The 16,176-nt window shown below is 41.0% G+C and overlaps 1 protein-coding gene across 13 annotated transcripts in view; it reads right to left on the bottom strand.

The window, feature by feature from the left end:
• The window catches only part of PDE10A (phosphodiesterase 10A), a 536,527-nt gene that overhangs the window by 59,919 nt on the left and 460,432 nt on the right, over nucleotides 1-16,176 (bottom strand). For 12 of the 13 annotated variants that reach the window (XR_006723129.2, XR_012508502.1, XM_045513215.2 and 9 more), the window contains 3 exons: nucleotides 10,588-10,730; nucleotides 8,025-8,117; nucleotides 5,441-5,627 (listed from right to left, as the gene is read on the bottom strand). Coding sequence is in view for 11 of the 13 variants with exons in the window: in XM_045513215.2 (XP_045369171.1) it covers nucleotides 5,441-5,627; nucleotides 8,025-8,117; nucleotides 10,588-10,730 (423 nt within the window). In the remaining 2 variants the exon portion in view is untranslated. The remainder of the gene's footprint in view (nucleotides 1-5,440; nucleotides 5,628-8,024; nucleotides 8,118-10,587; nucleotides 10,731-16,176) is intronic. The other variant, XM_010950423.3, reaches the window with a different exon arrangement.

The following is a 16,176-nucleotide window of genomic DNA, read 5'->3' as shown; positions in this document are numbered from 1 at the left end:
TGGTTTCGGGAAATCACAGGACCAAAATGCAAAGAAATCCTTTTTTTTTCCTTAACCAAAGCCGAGGCCAAGTTCTTCATGATGCTCTTTCCTAAAGACAAGTGAAAGGCAGCAGGTCGAGAGCTCTGGGGTGAGCCCACATGCGTCTGGGCGCTGGCCGTGCGCACCTGCGGTGAGACCGGCCTCAAACCCCTTACACGCTGGGCGTCCATTCCTTCTTGTGTCAGGCGGAGCTAATACTAACCTCACTCGGGATGTGGTGGGACTAGGGGTGAGTGTTTATATGTAGCGCGTCCTGAACAGGGTCTGTCACTTAGTAAGTGCTATGTCAAACAGGGGCCCTTCGGACATTACAGTCATCATAGTTGCCGTCTGGCACAGAAAAGAGGCCCAATACTTGGTTGTTGAATTCAGGAATAAATAAAGGTTGAATCATTTATTAAATTTGTCCCTAGCCAATTGGTTTCATTTTAATAATGATTTTTTCCACCCCCTCTTTAATGTTAAATGTCTCTAACTCAAAATGTGCAAAGCCGATCTACCTTAAAGGACTCCTTTGTTCCAGGCCAAGGATACAGGCATGTATTACTCTGTTAGCTTTTTGTGTCATATCAAATTGTTTCTTTAAAATCACACAATGTACAGGTAAATCAACTGACAGTTTTAAAGAGTCTTTCAGTCTTTTAAAATGGGTATCGTTCTGCTGACAGCACTATCAGTTATCTGCTAAAAATAAAATGGAGATGTTGCCGCTCAGAAACTTGTCCCTTTAGTCCAATAAAAGGGGAATGATGTCGAAGAACTACAGACAAGCTACAGAAGAGCAGACGCAACGAGGGCCTGTGTGGCCCGTGTGCCCTGCTTCTTGGACAAACCTTTTAACCAAACAAGACCGCTGAACAGCATCACCCCATTCAGTATCAGAAATATTTTGCATGTGGCAAAACACTCCTATTAAGGATATAAGAATTTGTCCAAGAGCAGAAACACTGCGAATTTCCCAGGACCAGCCCATTTCACCCGACAACAGCTAGCGGTCACCAGGACTGCACACTGCACAGACCTGCTTCAGGCCTGCGACTGCAATAAATATCCACATATATTCTCTAGAAACAAGGAGAACACGGAGGGAAGGCAGGGAGCCACAGACACGATCAATGGCCTGGGACAATATTTACCACAAGGTTTTTGCCTAATCTTCATATGATGCTTGGGGAAAAAGTGCTCAGGACCACGAAGCAAACTGGCTCAAAAAAAAAAAAAAAAATCACGTAAGTGCCGAGCGAGCGCTGGAACTCGGGTCTGTCTCTGAGGGGGAGGTCGGTGACCCGGCAGGCTTGGCTGGGGAAGTCTCTGGGGCTCCCTTGTGAGGAGACCAACTGCTGTCTCACTGAAGCTGGCACACACGGGGAATCGTGGCCTCTTCCTTTTTCATTCAGAAGGACGTTTGCTTCAACGAAGCAAGTCATCACTTTAAAGCAGACATGTAAACTGGTCTTCTTACTGAACTGCAACAGTCCTGAAATAACCCCAGTACCAAGCCTTCCTCACACTGGAAGGCCAGCGAAGGCGGCGGGGAGGAGGAGGGACCCTGAAGCTGCAGGTCAGAAGGCTGTTTCTCTTTGTGAGTTGGAGAAACTATAGAAAATAATATAAATTTTACAAGCTTTTCTGGTGAGAATAAATATTATAGTTAAAAAAAGGTAATGAATTCCACAGAGAGTTGAAGCTGCATTACTTGGGTTTCAACAGGCACCTTCACGGTGACCAGCCCTGGGTCCACTAGCTCTGACTATGTCCAGAACGAGTCACCAGATGATGACTTACGACAACTGGGGCATGTACACTACCTGGCACTGCTGGAGAGCAGACATAGCTTTGTGGGTTTCAAAGTGTTTATAAAAACTACAATAAACTAACTCTACTAACTTTACCCTAAATAATTTACCTGAATGATCACGTAAAGACAGAGTGTCTGTTCACTTAGTCACGACTTTTCAGAAAGAGTGCTATTTTTCTCGGTTTCGTTTGGTATCCGTTTGTTTTAGTTTGGTATTCAGTTGGCATAATCATTTCATCACGATTGGTGCCATGTTTTACGATGCCACAATCAGTGGCTTAGAAGAGCTTTGAACCCACTGGGTGAGCTCCTTGAATAACGCAGTTGAATTAACTCCACAGTATTTAAACTGACATTTATGTATTCTTGGAAGTACACAGTGATTTTTCAAGGGATACATGGAAACATGGATAGATTTTAAGAGGATCAATTTCCACCTTCTTAACTTTACACACTCTTACCTACAAATGACTTTTCCCCACCTCCCATTTCAAATAACCCCTTTCTCAAATTGCTTTAATACCAAAACCTCTTAAAACAAAGAGACAATTTAAAATAGTGGTGCTAATAAAGTCTCACAGCATCTCCAGAACTCCACCAGATGCTGACAGATGCTGAGGGTGGACCTGTATGAGTTTTCAGCTGATAGATCATTAAAAATAACTTGTGATGAGAGAATTATCAGTACTTTTTGCCATCTTAGCTCAGGTGGAGATCAAATTAAGAGCAATTGTTATGGAAGAATTCTTAAGGCTTCCTTAAAAAATAAGAGCGACAAGTAGAAATAAAATTGATGCCGAACTGCGGGAGCCACAGTTCTCAGTGTCAAAGAACAAAGTTTCAAAGACAGAAGTGAAGTGGCTGGAAAGAACTCTGTGGTGTTAGAAGAAGGTATCAATATGCAGAGAGGAAGAGAGAGAGAGAAGATGGATATTGAGGCTTTTGCGTAAATTCTCTTCTAAAATAGTGAGGAAAGGGGGGAAAGGATGAGCCAGTGGGAAACCTGGCAGACACCACCCTAACAGAGTGCAGAAGGTAGCATCACTAGTAATCAGGCGTGTGCCCGCCCACAGCGGACGCAGTGAGAACACAGCATTCTGTGCGATTCCTGTCCAAGTGATACCTTAGTATGATCATGAGAAGACACCAGACAAAATCAAATTCAGAAACACTCTACAAAAATAAAGGGCCTATACCCTTCAAAAACGCCCAGGTCATGAAACACAAGGAGCAAGGAATGGTTCCAGGCTACAGGAGACTGAAGAGGTCTGCCGATTAGGCAGCGGTGCAGCAGCTGTTGCGGGCGGAACGGTGGCCCCAAATCCACGTTGAAACCCTGATCCCCAAGACCCTCAGAATGGCACTGTCCTTGGAGATGGGGCCTTTCCAAAGGCAACTACGGTAAAATGAGGCCACTTAAGTGGGCCCTAATCCAACAAGAAGAGGTTAGAGGTTAGAGCACAGACACCCGCAGAGGGAGCCCCATGTGAGGACGTGGGGAGGGGAAGTCTCCTATAAGCCAAGAGACAGGCTTCCTACGAAGCCAAACCTACCGACACCTGACCTTTAACGTCCGACCGCCAGGGCTGCTGCTTGAGCAGCTCTGTAGTTTTGGTATGGCAGCCCTAACAAATGAATACAGTACCAACGTGAACTTCCTTATTTTTAATTATGCAGCAGAAAAATAAGATGTCCTTGTTTTTAAAAATTATAGACTTATGAGACATACTGTCTGAAACATACTCTCAAATATATCAAAGAAAAATGGTATCTATGAATGAAAAAGACAGGAGAAAGTAAGAATATGAAAACAAAAATGGTAACAGTCTCACAGCAGAAAAGAATGCGACAATGAATATGTGTGTGTTCATGTGTAACTGAAAAACTGTGCTCCACACTGGAAACTGACACAACACTGTAAACTGACTATAACACAATAAAAGAAAGTTAAAAATAAGGTAACATGTTAACATCTGGGGAGCGTGAGCAAAGGTATAAGGGAATACTGTGTATTATTTTCACAATGTTGCTTTCTGTCTGAAATTATTTCAAAATAAAAGGGTAAAAAATTTATGTCAAGCCTAGTTTTACTCTAATAATAGGTAAATTTTATGAATGGGTATGGTAACTATTTTTAAACCACAGCCATCTCATTAAGAAAAATAGTTTCCAATAATGTATACTTTAAATTTTTGATAATCGTTTGTCAAAATTTAATAACATGGTTGCTCTGGTCACATATATACTAATAATTACTACTACAGGTCAAAATTAATTTTTAATACTTATTATACATTTTTGTCTTAGAATATGATCTTAGGGTAAATAGCAAAACACTTCATAGCACAAAATATATTAGAATAAACTTCCATGGGATAATAAAAATACATGTTCAAAGAGAGAAAAGAATGATGCTAAAGTTTCCAATCATAAGAGCTTGTCACTATATTTTTTGATGCCAAGTTGTTCTAACACCTAGATTCCGTGGACTACATTATTAAATGATGAAAATCAGTATTTAGCATACACTGGAAATTACACTCTCTAAAACTTTTAAACGAAACAAAACAAAAGTAAGCTGTCAGTATTTTTATCTCTGAGGAGATACACAGGTACAGAAAATGCTTGAAGTAAAAAGCATTTGACAACTGCTCTAGTTTATTTCCCGTGAGCCAAGTAACAGCCACCGTCCCCACGACAGGGCACGTGGCGACGCAGAGAGAGGGCGGGCGCGTACTGAACAGCACTGATTGGACTGCAGACGGCTATCCTGAGTCACCAAGGTTTTAGTCTTTTTTTTGTTCCTAGTCCTCTCTCAGCTGTTTCCATTAGTTATTCGGTTGCTCCTGTGGAACTGGGTTCTACTTCCCCAAAGGCAACTTCTCTAAACTACTAAGGTGATAATTCCCATTTATGCTGATTTGGCTTCATCAAAAGGTTAATAAAGTTCTCCCTAACTTCAAAATTCCAGTAATGTCGCTAAAAGATTCGAGTTTACAGAACACTAAATACTTAACTTATTTTAAATGCAAACGTGTAAAAGAAAGATGGGAAGTTCACCTACGGGAGAGGGAGACTTCACAGAGTAAACGGAACCTCAGCATGTCACTCAGTCAGGAGGGCAGGCCTGCGTGAGGATGAAATGAGGTCGCGCCTGGGAGGCATCCGACGGTCGTGCTGAGCGGCTGCCTCGCTTTCCTCACACAGGAAACCTTCCTGGCTGGTGCCAAGGCACTGCTTGCGTCTTTCGCTTGTACGAGAATCTCAGAGGCGGTACGAATGGCAAACGTAAGGGTCTGGATAACCCCCTTTGTGCGTCAGCAGACACCAGGAGGCAGAAACCTTGCGCTTCACCATTTAACCCTTACATCAACCACGTCTTTCATCTTAACAAGTTCACGCCTTGAAATAAACGACAAATATTAGGAGATTTTTTTTCTTCTAAGGCACTTTGAGGTGTTTCCTAAAATACGCTCCATCAGAAATCACTGTTGGCTTATGAAAGTGGAAAAAAAAAACTTAAACTACTTCATTTAAAAGTTAATAAAATTTAACTTTGAGTAGTAAAAAAAAAAGGTATTTAAAAAAGTTATCACTTACATTGGCACAGTGTAAGGCTAAAGCACAAAAGACAGCAAACATTTTGAAGTTGTTTTCGTCCGTTTTCGAGAAGGCACTGCCACTGATTTTGTTCACCATCTGCACCACGCCGATCACGCTGCCCCGGCTGACGATGGGCATGCACAGGATGTTCCGGGTGGTGTAGCCCGTGTACAGGTCCACTTCTCTGCGGGACGTCAAGGAGCAAGACAACACCACCAAAGGAAAAGGCAAAAGGAAATAAAGCACACCTTCCAGCATGAATCTCGGCTCCATCTTGCTATCTACATGCTTCTACTACAGTTAACTGTAACGGAACTGTCAGCTTCTAAATTCAAAGACGGTGTGACATTTGCAAGTGTTTTGCTGAAACTTTTTCAAAAATATTCTGATCGATTTGTTTTGTTTTCAAGACAGATTTTCAGAACGGTCTCTGGCAAGCTTTATGCTCAGTATTTGCTTTTAAGCATTCAGCATTACACACACAGACAAACTGTGGATTCAGAGGAAAAATTTAAATACATTTGGTAAAATAACACATTCCTTTGAACTTGGTCATATTTATGAGAGGTACAACCTGCTGAACAAACTTAAGCGGGAGTTACCACCTTAGCAATTTCGAGGAGAGATCAGCACACTACAGACCATGGGCAAACCAGCCCTCTCCTGTGCTGTCCACGGAGAATTCATGGAATACAACCAGCTCACTCCTTAACGCACTGCCACCACCTGACAACAGGGCTGAGGACTTGGGCCAGAGGTGCTACGGCCTATAAAGCCAAAAAGACTTACTATAGCATCCTCAAAAGAAGAGGTTGGCTGACTCCTAATTGAGAGGAAATCTTTTCTGGAAATAGGACTCAGTTCCATAGAAGCAACCATATAACTAAAGGCAACTAGTTAGATGGTCGTCTTCTGCGTCTGGCTTCTTCTACTTCAAGCAACGTTCTTGAGATGCAGCCCTGCTGGTGCATCACGCCTCAGAGGCTCTGCCCTTTTGATTGCTGAGCAGTCTTCTATGGTATGAGTATATCACGCTTTATTTATCTATTCACCAGTTAATGGACATTATTACTTATTAAACATCAGTTTTTGGCAATTACGAATGCTGCTGCTCTCAAGATCTGTACACAAAGCTTTGTGTGGACAGGTGTTACTCTTCTTGGAGACGCACCTGGGAGTAGAGCTGAACAGTACAGGAAGCTGCGACTCCGTTTTCTGAAGTGGTTGTACCAATAAACACTCCCACCAGCAAAGTGTAAGGGTCCAAATGTCTCTATGTCCTTGCCAACCTTGCTATTACCAATTTTTAAAAGAATTAACCATTCAAGTTGGTATGTAGCAGGATCTCACTTAATTTTACTTCCCTCACGTCAAACATCTTTCGTATGTTTAGTGGCCATTTCACAGATCTCTTGTAAAGTGTCTGCTAAAATCGTGTATCCTATTTATTAAATCAGGTTATCTTGCAGCTGTGTGGGGAGAGTTTTTTATATTTGCTGGATACAAGTATTTTGCCAGATAGATGTTGTGCAACTATTTTCTCACAATCTGTTGCTTAATAGTTGCCCCATAAATTTTCATATAAAGGCTTTATATAAGGATATATAAATATTTTCAATATTTAAGCACTAAAATAACAAGTCTGGTTTTTTGAAGGAAAAAACTGTTATTTCCAGCATACTCTGATTTACTGATGAAGCGTATTACTCAGACACAGCTGTGCTTACATACGAGGTACGTATATTTGACATTAATCAGACATCTGAAAAAACTTCCTATTGCTTACGTTACTGAATTGTCCCTTAAAGGAAAGCCAACGTTGCAATGAGCAGAATTGCTGTCAAAATGTCCGGACCATTACCCCCAACAGTCGGAGCCGCAATCTTGAGACTTTCAATTTTGAGAGGTTTACTAAAATCAACTTACATAAACTGGTTTCTAGTTGTCCAAAGCAGCTCAAAACAAAACAAAAAACCTTCATAGGCAACCCTAATAGCCAACTTTAACAATATTCAATGAAGACAGCAACTGACTGAGCTCCTACTTGTGTGAGGTAAAGCTGCCAGACCTTCTATGAATATTTTCTCTAATTTAAAAAAAAACTATAAAATAGGTATTATCATGCCCACTTTAAAGATGAGAAAACTGGGGCTCAGAGAGGGAGACTAAGTAACTTAACTCCAGGTCTTTCTAGAGCTAATAAATGACAGAACCTGGACTCAAAAGTAGGTACTTTTATCTGTGTTACAGCCTTTTAAGGTTACGGTTTGACGGAGAGTGTGCTCAGGACAAAATGACGACATTGTAATGAAAAAAAGCAACTTCATAAATTTAAACGCTTGCTTTTCAGTTGTTTTTATAACATTTTAAACTCCTGTAACTGGAGATGATTAATGGTTCAGAATCTATCAATTATAAATATCTGAAAATCCTGACTACTGACAATAGAGTCGGTTCATACAAAGTGTTCAGCACCAAGGAGGGAAAAATCTAACTGAGCCGGGATGTGGAGAACCGGGCTCTGCTGCAGCCACGCGGGTCACGGAGGAGAAGCTGCTGGAGGACGCAAACTCTTCCTCACCTGTTGAAGCGTGGGTCTGCGTAGGCATCGGGAATGTTCAGGACTTCCCCCGTTCTCGCTACTTGACCAGCAATTCCTTTCTCAATGGAAAATCTGCACATATAAAAGAGAAGGACATGCTGATTTAAACACAGATGCTGTAAATAACTCGAGACATTTCAGTACCAACAAATATTGAATAAAAAGATTGTTTTATTTTAAATGTTTGAGTTGGTTTTACATTTACATATTCTAAATCACCTTATTCTTATGAAATATGTAAAAGTAAAGCAGAAAAGCACTGCACAGTAATCTCTTGAGAACCTTGTTTTAGGATATAATTCACAATATATTAAATTATACTGGGTCACAAACTGAAAAATTAACTAGCATTCTCCTGCACTGACCAATAATAATCACTTATATTTGCAAAATGCCTTATAATTTACAAGATGCTTCAAAATAATTTTTTAAAGAGATCTGTTTATGTTTATTTATTTGTTTATTTAATGGAGGTGCTGGGGATTGAACCCAGGACCTCATGCATGCTAAGCATGTGCTCTACCACTGAGCTATACCCTCCCCCCTCAACAGAAATTTTCTTAATTAATTCTCATTGTGAACTGAGGCCCATATGGGTTCAGTAACTTGCCAACATTCTTAAAATATTAGTGACACAATAAAAACAAGAATGTTGGTCAACACCAGTGTACTTTGCACCACACGATAACCAAACCCACAGGTTGTATGTGATCTTGAGATACTACAGAGGACTTGATATTTAAGGCCATTTACAAAACAGGTACTATACCAAAATAACGCCAATTTACAACATCTAGTATTTTTACTTCTCTAATTTGTTAAATTTAATAATAGCCAAAATGCAGGAATTATCTGATTACACTTCAGTATGTTTTGATACCTCAAATCAGCATTTTCTTTTACATAAATATATTCTCATATTTATAAATAGCTTTCTCATTACAATATTATAATCATACATGCACTCATCTGAAATTTATTTAAGATGTCTTATAATCACAGTATCTACACATTTCAATAGCTTGAAAATTACTTTCATAATATTACATTTTCAACATTACAGAACATAGTCATTATTGAAGTAAAACTCCACCCTAAGGATTTTCCCTGAGGGAAATTCAAAAGAGAATTGACACTGAAGAGAACTAATTTTCTTAAAACACCAAAAAGTGAACCCAACACTGTATTGCAGAGTACAAGGCTGTCTTCCTCCTGGTTTTCTTATGCTGTGAACAGCATGAACACAACAAACTAGACTGCCCTCTATCAGAACCACTTCAGGTGTGATTTTCTTGGTCTCAGGGTAGCTCTCCACGGTCTGCCATCCCCGGTCAGTGGAAGGTGTAAGTGAGGGCACGCCTTCCATCAACCGCGGGCATCACCAGTCGGCAGCTGAGAGAGCCGCAGCCAGCCACATCCCCTCACCGTTTACTCACGCTTGTAAATATCCTAGTTAACAGCCTCAAAATGAGGGCAATGCCAGCCCTCAAAGCTAAAGCAAGAGAGAGAACTTTCCCTAACTGACCATATCCAGACTGATTTACTGAGCTCTAAATAAACAAAAATAAAATAATTTTTTTAGAAAACCTAAATAGTGCCTATAGTCAGAGCTATGTGAGTATGGAGTATAGATGGTGTCACCCTAGGACCACTGAACGGGAAGTGCCCAGTGGCCGGCAGCAGGGAGGCCCAGTGCGGGCCACAGTCCCTGTCCCCTTCACACCTGCGAGTTCCCTTAGGACAGACAGCCCAAATACACAGCAGTTCTTATCAGTAAGAAACTAGGGTGTTACTATAACGCTGTGACTACCAAAGCCCTTCAGAGGATGACACGGAAAAGCAGTTAAACAAGACACATGAAGCAAAAGAAATGCAAGTGACTTTAAAAGAAATTCAATTTCTGACTGTTAAGCTTGATTCTTAAAAGCTTTGTGACAGTACTCCTTGCAGGTGTTCAGACTGTGACGTGACAGCCACTACAGCTCCACAAGCCAAACGAACCATTCACTTAAGTGACAACAGCTGAAAGAACGAAGAAGGCTTTCGTTTCAAGATGCAGTGGAAGTGTGTGCTCTCTGACTGATTAAACCAACTGCTCAGTTACAGAATGAGCTGAAGTTCTCAAACCACCTGGGTCAGCTTCCACTGTGGCCTGGACTCAGACAGCCCTATAGGTTGGGGAGGGTGGGGACAGAACTGTTTAGGTACACCTGCTGCTAGACATAGGAGACCCTGCAGACTCCAGGCGGGGTGCACCTTTACCTACCTGGGAGCACTAGTAAGTTTTTCCAACATGATTTCCAAAAGGACCGCCTCCGGAAGACGGCATTTCCAGGAGTGACGCTAACGCTTCCTAGGCGCGGTTTCGCTGGCACTGCCATGTCATTCCCAGAAGCACTACCTTCAGGAGGCGGGTCCTGGTGGGAATGATACCACAGTGTGACAAGTGCTGTCAGCACACCTGTGCACAGCACAGAAGAGTGGGTGACAGGACACCTGCGCAGCTGCAGCCCCAGCACCGACGCGCTCCTCCGGGCTGTACCTGATCTCTTTGGTCTTCTTGAAGACAGGTTTCCCCTCCTTCTCCTCTCCAATATCAAACAGGTCTGAATATAACTCCTTGTTCTTATGGTCGACCTGGAAAAGGGCACAGCGATCGGCATTCACCAGGTTTTTTGCATATATCTAAAGACAAACAAGAAACAAGAGTAAGCCAATGAGCGGTTCAAAGAGTTTACAGGTAAACTTTATCAGAAATGCCCATTTCAGCTATTCTACACTGTAACTGAGTGGGAAATTCGCATTATAAAGAAATAAATGCGGGTATACAAATACAGAAGATGTAAGTCAGTCTCTGTACTGCGCCGTGTGCTGGGGATGGAACACTCAGCACGCCCGGGCGGGCTGGGGCAGCACTGGCCTGCCGCCGGGCTCCTCTCCCAGGGCCTCGCGGGCCTCCCCCGTGCCCTGGCCCGAGCTCCATCGGCTTATCTAAGGCCAGCACCCATTCCAACTGCTTGGTATTCCCAACATTCCAGTTGTAAAAAATATGAAGCACAACCTCTAATGAGACACACAGCGTTCCTACTGACATTCGTTGCATTTTATTTGCTGCACTAATAACAACATGTAACAATTCGTGTTTACTACGTGCCAGGCACCTTTTATATAGTCCTCTCAGTAACGCCACTATTTCAGGGGAAAATTTTATCTCCATTTTACATATTAGAAAAATTGAGGCACAGAAAGGAAGCTTAACTTGTCCCCTAGCACACGCCTCGTAAATGGCGGTCTGGTGTTTGAACTCATACTAGGTGTTCCCATGGCCTACGCTCTTACAGCAAATAAGCTTTTCCATTTCTGAACGAAAAACTGTGTATTCATTTCATCACTCATTTGTGCAATTCCCTTCAACAAGTATTTCTTTAATGCCCAACATATCCCACTGTTCCCAGTGGGCTGGGATTACAAATATGTTGCAAATATTGTATTTACCTATACCGAGAATTCTGGCAATCTCAACCCTCCAGATGATAAACATGAAATTACTGCTCAGAGAAAAAGAATTCTGAGAAAAAGAGCCACCACAAAAGTCTATGCAAAAGGTACATGGGCCACCTTGTGGCCAGAGGAAAACATATTATCTCATGTAAAAATACGTTATAAATTTAATAAAAAGAAATCAGAGTGGTTTAGTACAGTTTATAATAGCTGTAAAGGCAAGGACGCAATCTGGGGATGAACCTGGGTTCAATCAGCAGCACCTCCTTTAAAAAAAAAACTAATAAATAAATAGACCTAATGACCCCACCCCCCAAAAAAACTCCTCTCTCTTTCCCTGCGTCTCTCTTTCACGTCAGACTTGCTTTGAGCTTATTTGTTAATCAGGACTCGGGTGTAAGTCAGAAAATATTCATTAATTGCATTACAGATGAGGAAGGGAATGCAAGCATAGATCAGAAGAATATTTAAAGCACCTACCACTTATAAAATTGGCTGGAAAGTCTCACTCACGAATTCTCAGCTTGCAGGGTGAACCGCCCCGCCACAGGGCGTTTGAGAGCAGGCGGAGGCGTTTCTGTTTATTCCATGGACTTGTGTAAAGAGGAGTGGTTCTGCCCCAAAAGCCAACATCACCCCAACGAAGAAACACTTTATTAAGATGAAATGATAACCTACGAATTTAAAGATTACCCCAAATTTGCTCATCTGGAAATAAGAAAATAAGAAACCTCATCTATATGATCAAAAACATTTTCAGAAAAAAATCTAACCTCAGTCTCCTCTTTGCCTCCTCTAATCCAGGGTTGTCTTTTCAAAACACAAATCTGATCTTACACCCTTTAGTTTAAAAGAACTCTCTACAAGGTCCAAGTGACTTGGCCCTTCCAAGGGCATCTGTACACGGAAGCACCCTGTTCCTTCCTCCTCCGAAGTGCACCCATCTCTCCTCTTTGCCTCCTTGGCCCTCCCACACCCCTCAGTCCCGGGAGGTTTCCTCGACTGGGTCAGATCTTATTGGGAGCTTTCACAGCACTGTGTTCTGCTCCTTGCAGTCCTTAATGTGACTGCAGTTTACACTTACGATGGCATTTGATAGAGGTCTGTCTCCGCCACTACACTAGGAGCTCTGTAAGGACAGAGCCTGCGAAGATTTTGCTCATCGTTTGGAACGCCAGCTGTGACTCACGTGCTCTAGGCAGTACAGGCGTTCCCAAGAAACATTACAGCAAAAAGGGACGAGGGAAAACCGGAAGTCAGTATCTCAGAGGAAACTGAAGGGACAATCCGAGATCTGTGCCCCAGCAGGACCAAAACGGTTTTGCAGCTGACGCCTACCAACTCTTGAAGGAACAAATCATTCACTTACTGCTTAGGCCATTTTAGTTTATAGAAAAGGCTGGAACATTTCTCAGGTCATTACATAAGTGTAGCATAGCCCCAGCACCAACACCCTCCAAAGACAGGAAAACAGAAAACCAGTGAGCAGTCTCACTTAGGTACATAGATGAAAAAGTCAGAAACAGTGTAACCAATTGAGGAGTAAAGATTCCTCCCAAGGGTTATTCCAGGGATGCGAGAGTGGTTTAGCATTAAGTCACTAACACAATTTCCTGTCCTAGTTGATTAAAGGAAGCAAAACCACATCATTTTAAGAACAAGAAATGTGATAGTGCTTGACACCCGGTCTGATGCAAACTCAAAGCAAATTAAGAACAGAAGGGAAAGTCTTTACATTGATGAATAGTACCTGCTGGGGAAGCTTCGGCAAACACATGCAGCGATGGAACGTGAGAAGCAGGCGCAGTAAGGAAACTGCATCCACTCTCACTGGTTCCATTCAACAGGGTTCTTAAGTCCCAGCAAATGCATTAAGAACAACAACAACAAAAATAATGTAAACATTGGAAACACAGAACCACTGCTCTCCTTATATGGATTATAAATAACTTTCTTTCTTGAAAATCCAAGACTGCAAACTGAAAAAACTTACCAAACACGCAGGACCAAAGCCAATACACTCAAGTGCAAGAGATTTTTTAAAAACTGAAAATTAGACATTTTTGTAAGAGAAGACTCCATATGCTAAAAATATCAACTCTACCTATGATTTTATTAAACTTAAGGTCATTCCAATATAAATCATCACCATGATGAAGGATTCATCACAGGAATGCAAGGTTACTTTAACATCCAAAAAGGCCTCTATATAATATACTACATATCAATAGAATAAAAATCAAGAAACACACGATCATCTCAATAAATGCAGAGAAAATGGATGGTGACCAAAATCCAACATCAAATTATGATTTAAAACACTAAAAAAATACTAGGAATAGAAGAGTACTTCCTCACCCTGATAGAGGCTGCCTATGAAAAACCCACAGCAAATCCACCTACTTAACGCTGAAGGACTGGATGCTTCTCCTCTGAGATCAGGAACAAGACAAGGATGTCCACACTCCCATCCCCTAATTCAACACTGCCCTGGACAATCTAGCCAGGACAGTTATGCAAGGGGGAAAAAAGCATCCAGATGAGAAAGGAGGAACTAAAACCATCACTAATTGTAGATGAGATGATCATGCATATAGGAATCTCTAAAGAACCCACTAAGAAACTATTGGAAATTAGAGCTCATCAAGGTTGGAGGGTACAAGATCAAAATACAAAAACTAATTTTATTTCTATATATTTCTCAATGAAAAATCTGAAAATAAAATTGAGAAAACAGTTCCATTTATAATAGCATTAAAAAATAAAATATCTAGAAATAGCTTTACCAAAATGAGAGCATACTTATACTCTGAAAATTACAGAAAAGAAATTAAAAGATTTAAATAAATGGAAAACACCCATGTTGACGTACTGGAAGATTTAATATTATTCAGATGGTAATATTCCCCCAAATTATCTACAGAGTCAAAAAAAAAATCCCTGCCAGAATCCCCTCTGAATTATTTGTAGAAATTGACAAGCAGATTTCTAAAATTTATATGGAGTTGCAAGGGACCCAAAACAGCCAAAAAATACTGAACATGGAAAACAAATTTGGAAAACTCACACTTTCTGATTTCAAAACTTTCTACAAAGCAACAGTAATCAAAACAGGGTGAGACTGTCATTTAGCTAGACATATAAATCAATTCAGTAGAATTAAGAGCCTAAAAAGAAAACCATGTGTCTATGCTGAAATGGTTTTGACAAGACCATTTAAAGAGGAAAGAACAGTCTTCTCAACAAATGGTGCTGGAACACTAGATAGCCTCATGTGAAAGGATGAGGTGGACCCTTATACCATAAACAAAAATGAACTAATGTAAGTCCAAATACCAAATGTAAAAGCTAAAGCTAAAGAACTCTTAAAAGAAAATACTGGAGTAAATTTTCATGACGTCTGATTTGGCAATGGATTCTTAGATGTGACACAAAAAGCACAAGAAACAAATTAGGCTTCATCAAAATTAAAACCTTCTGTGCTTCAAAGATACTCTCAAGAAAGTGAAAAGACAATATACACAGATGGGAGAAAATACCTGCCGATCATGTATCAGGCAGGGGAGCCGTATCTGTACCTGGAACACATGAAGAACTCCCACAGCTCGACAGTAAAAGACTCAGCTAAAAAGCAGCCAGTGAAGCTGACGCCTTCATCACAGGAAAAGATGCTCAACATCGTCAATCACCAGAGAAATGCTAGTCAAACCGCACAGACAGCACTCCACACCCCCTACGAGGGCAATAACCAAGAAGCAAGATAATGGCCAGTGTTAGCGAGAATGTGGAGAGACTGGAACGTGTGTGCGCTGCTGGTAGGAGTGTGAAGTGGAGAACGGTTTGGCCGTCCCTCAAAAAGTTAGCCACAGAGCAACCATGCGACCCAGCAGCTTCACTCTTACTTAAAAACATCTGAAAACAGGTATTAGAATAAAAAATGTTACGCAAATGTCCTGAGCAGCACTATTCGCATTAGCCAAAACACAGAAACAATTCAAGTGCCTATCAGTCGATAAATGGAGTTTTTAAAGTTGTTGCATGTATATCCATGCAACAGAGTATCACTTGGCTATAAAAAGGAATGAAGTCCTGATACAGGCTACAAACATGGATGAACTTTGAAAACGTTATGCTAAGTGAAGGAAGCCAGACACAAAAGGCCACGTATTACATAATTCCTCTTACGTGAGCCGTCTAGAACAGGTAAACCCATGGAAAAAGAGCGTAAATCAGTAACTGCTTAGGACTGAGGCGTCAGGGGAATGGGCAGAGAGGTGAGAGCTAAAACGGTGTGAAGTTTCTTTCTGAGGTAATGAAAATGTTCTAAAATTGACTGGTGATGGCTGCAAATATCTGTGAATATACTAAAAACCACTGAATCAAACACTTTAAGTGCATTAATTGCATGGTACCTGAATTATATCTCGCTAAAACTTTTTTTAAAATACAATTTTAATAATACAAGAACTGGTTACTCAGAGCTTCTTGTACTCCTTGTACAGGCTCTACATTGGTCCATATTATATCTACATATTTTGATATTTTTCTTATATTTATTGCTTTACCAATTCCTTAAATGTTGTCATAATCAAAGAGGTTATTCTTTCTGTGCAATCAATTACTCTCTTTT

Source organism: Camelus bactrianus, chromosome 8 (genome assembly GCF_048773025.1).
Source record: "Camelus bactrianus isolate YW-2024 breed Bactrian camel chromosome 8, ASM4877302v1, whole genome shotgun sequence".
Taxonomy (NCBI): domain Eukaryota; kingdom Metazoa; phylum Chordata; class Mammalia; order Artiodactyla; family Camelidae; genus Camelus; species Camelus bactrianus.
This window is presented reverse-complemented; position numbering and strand designations above follow the sequence as displayed.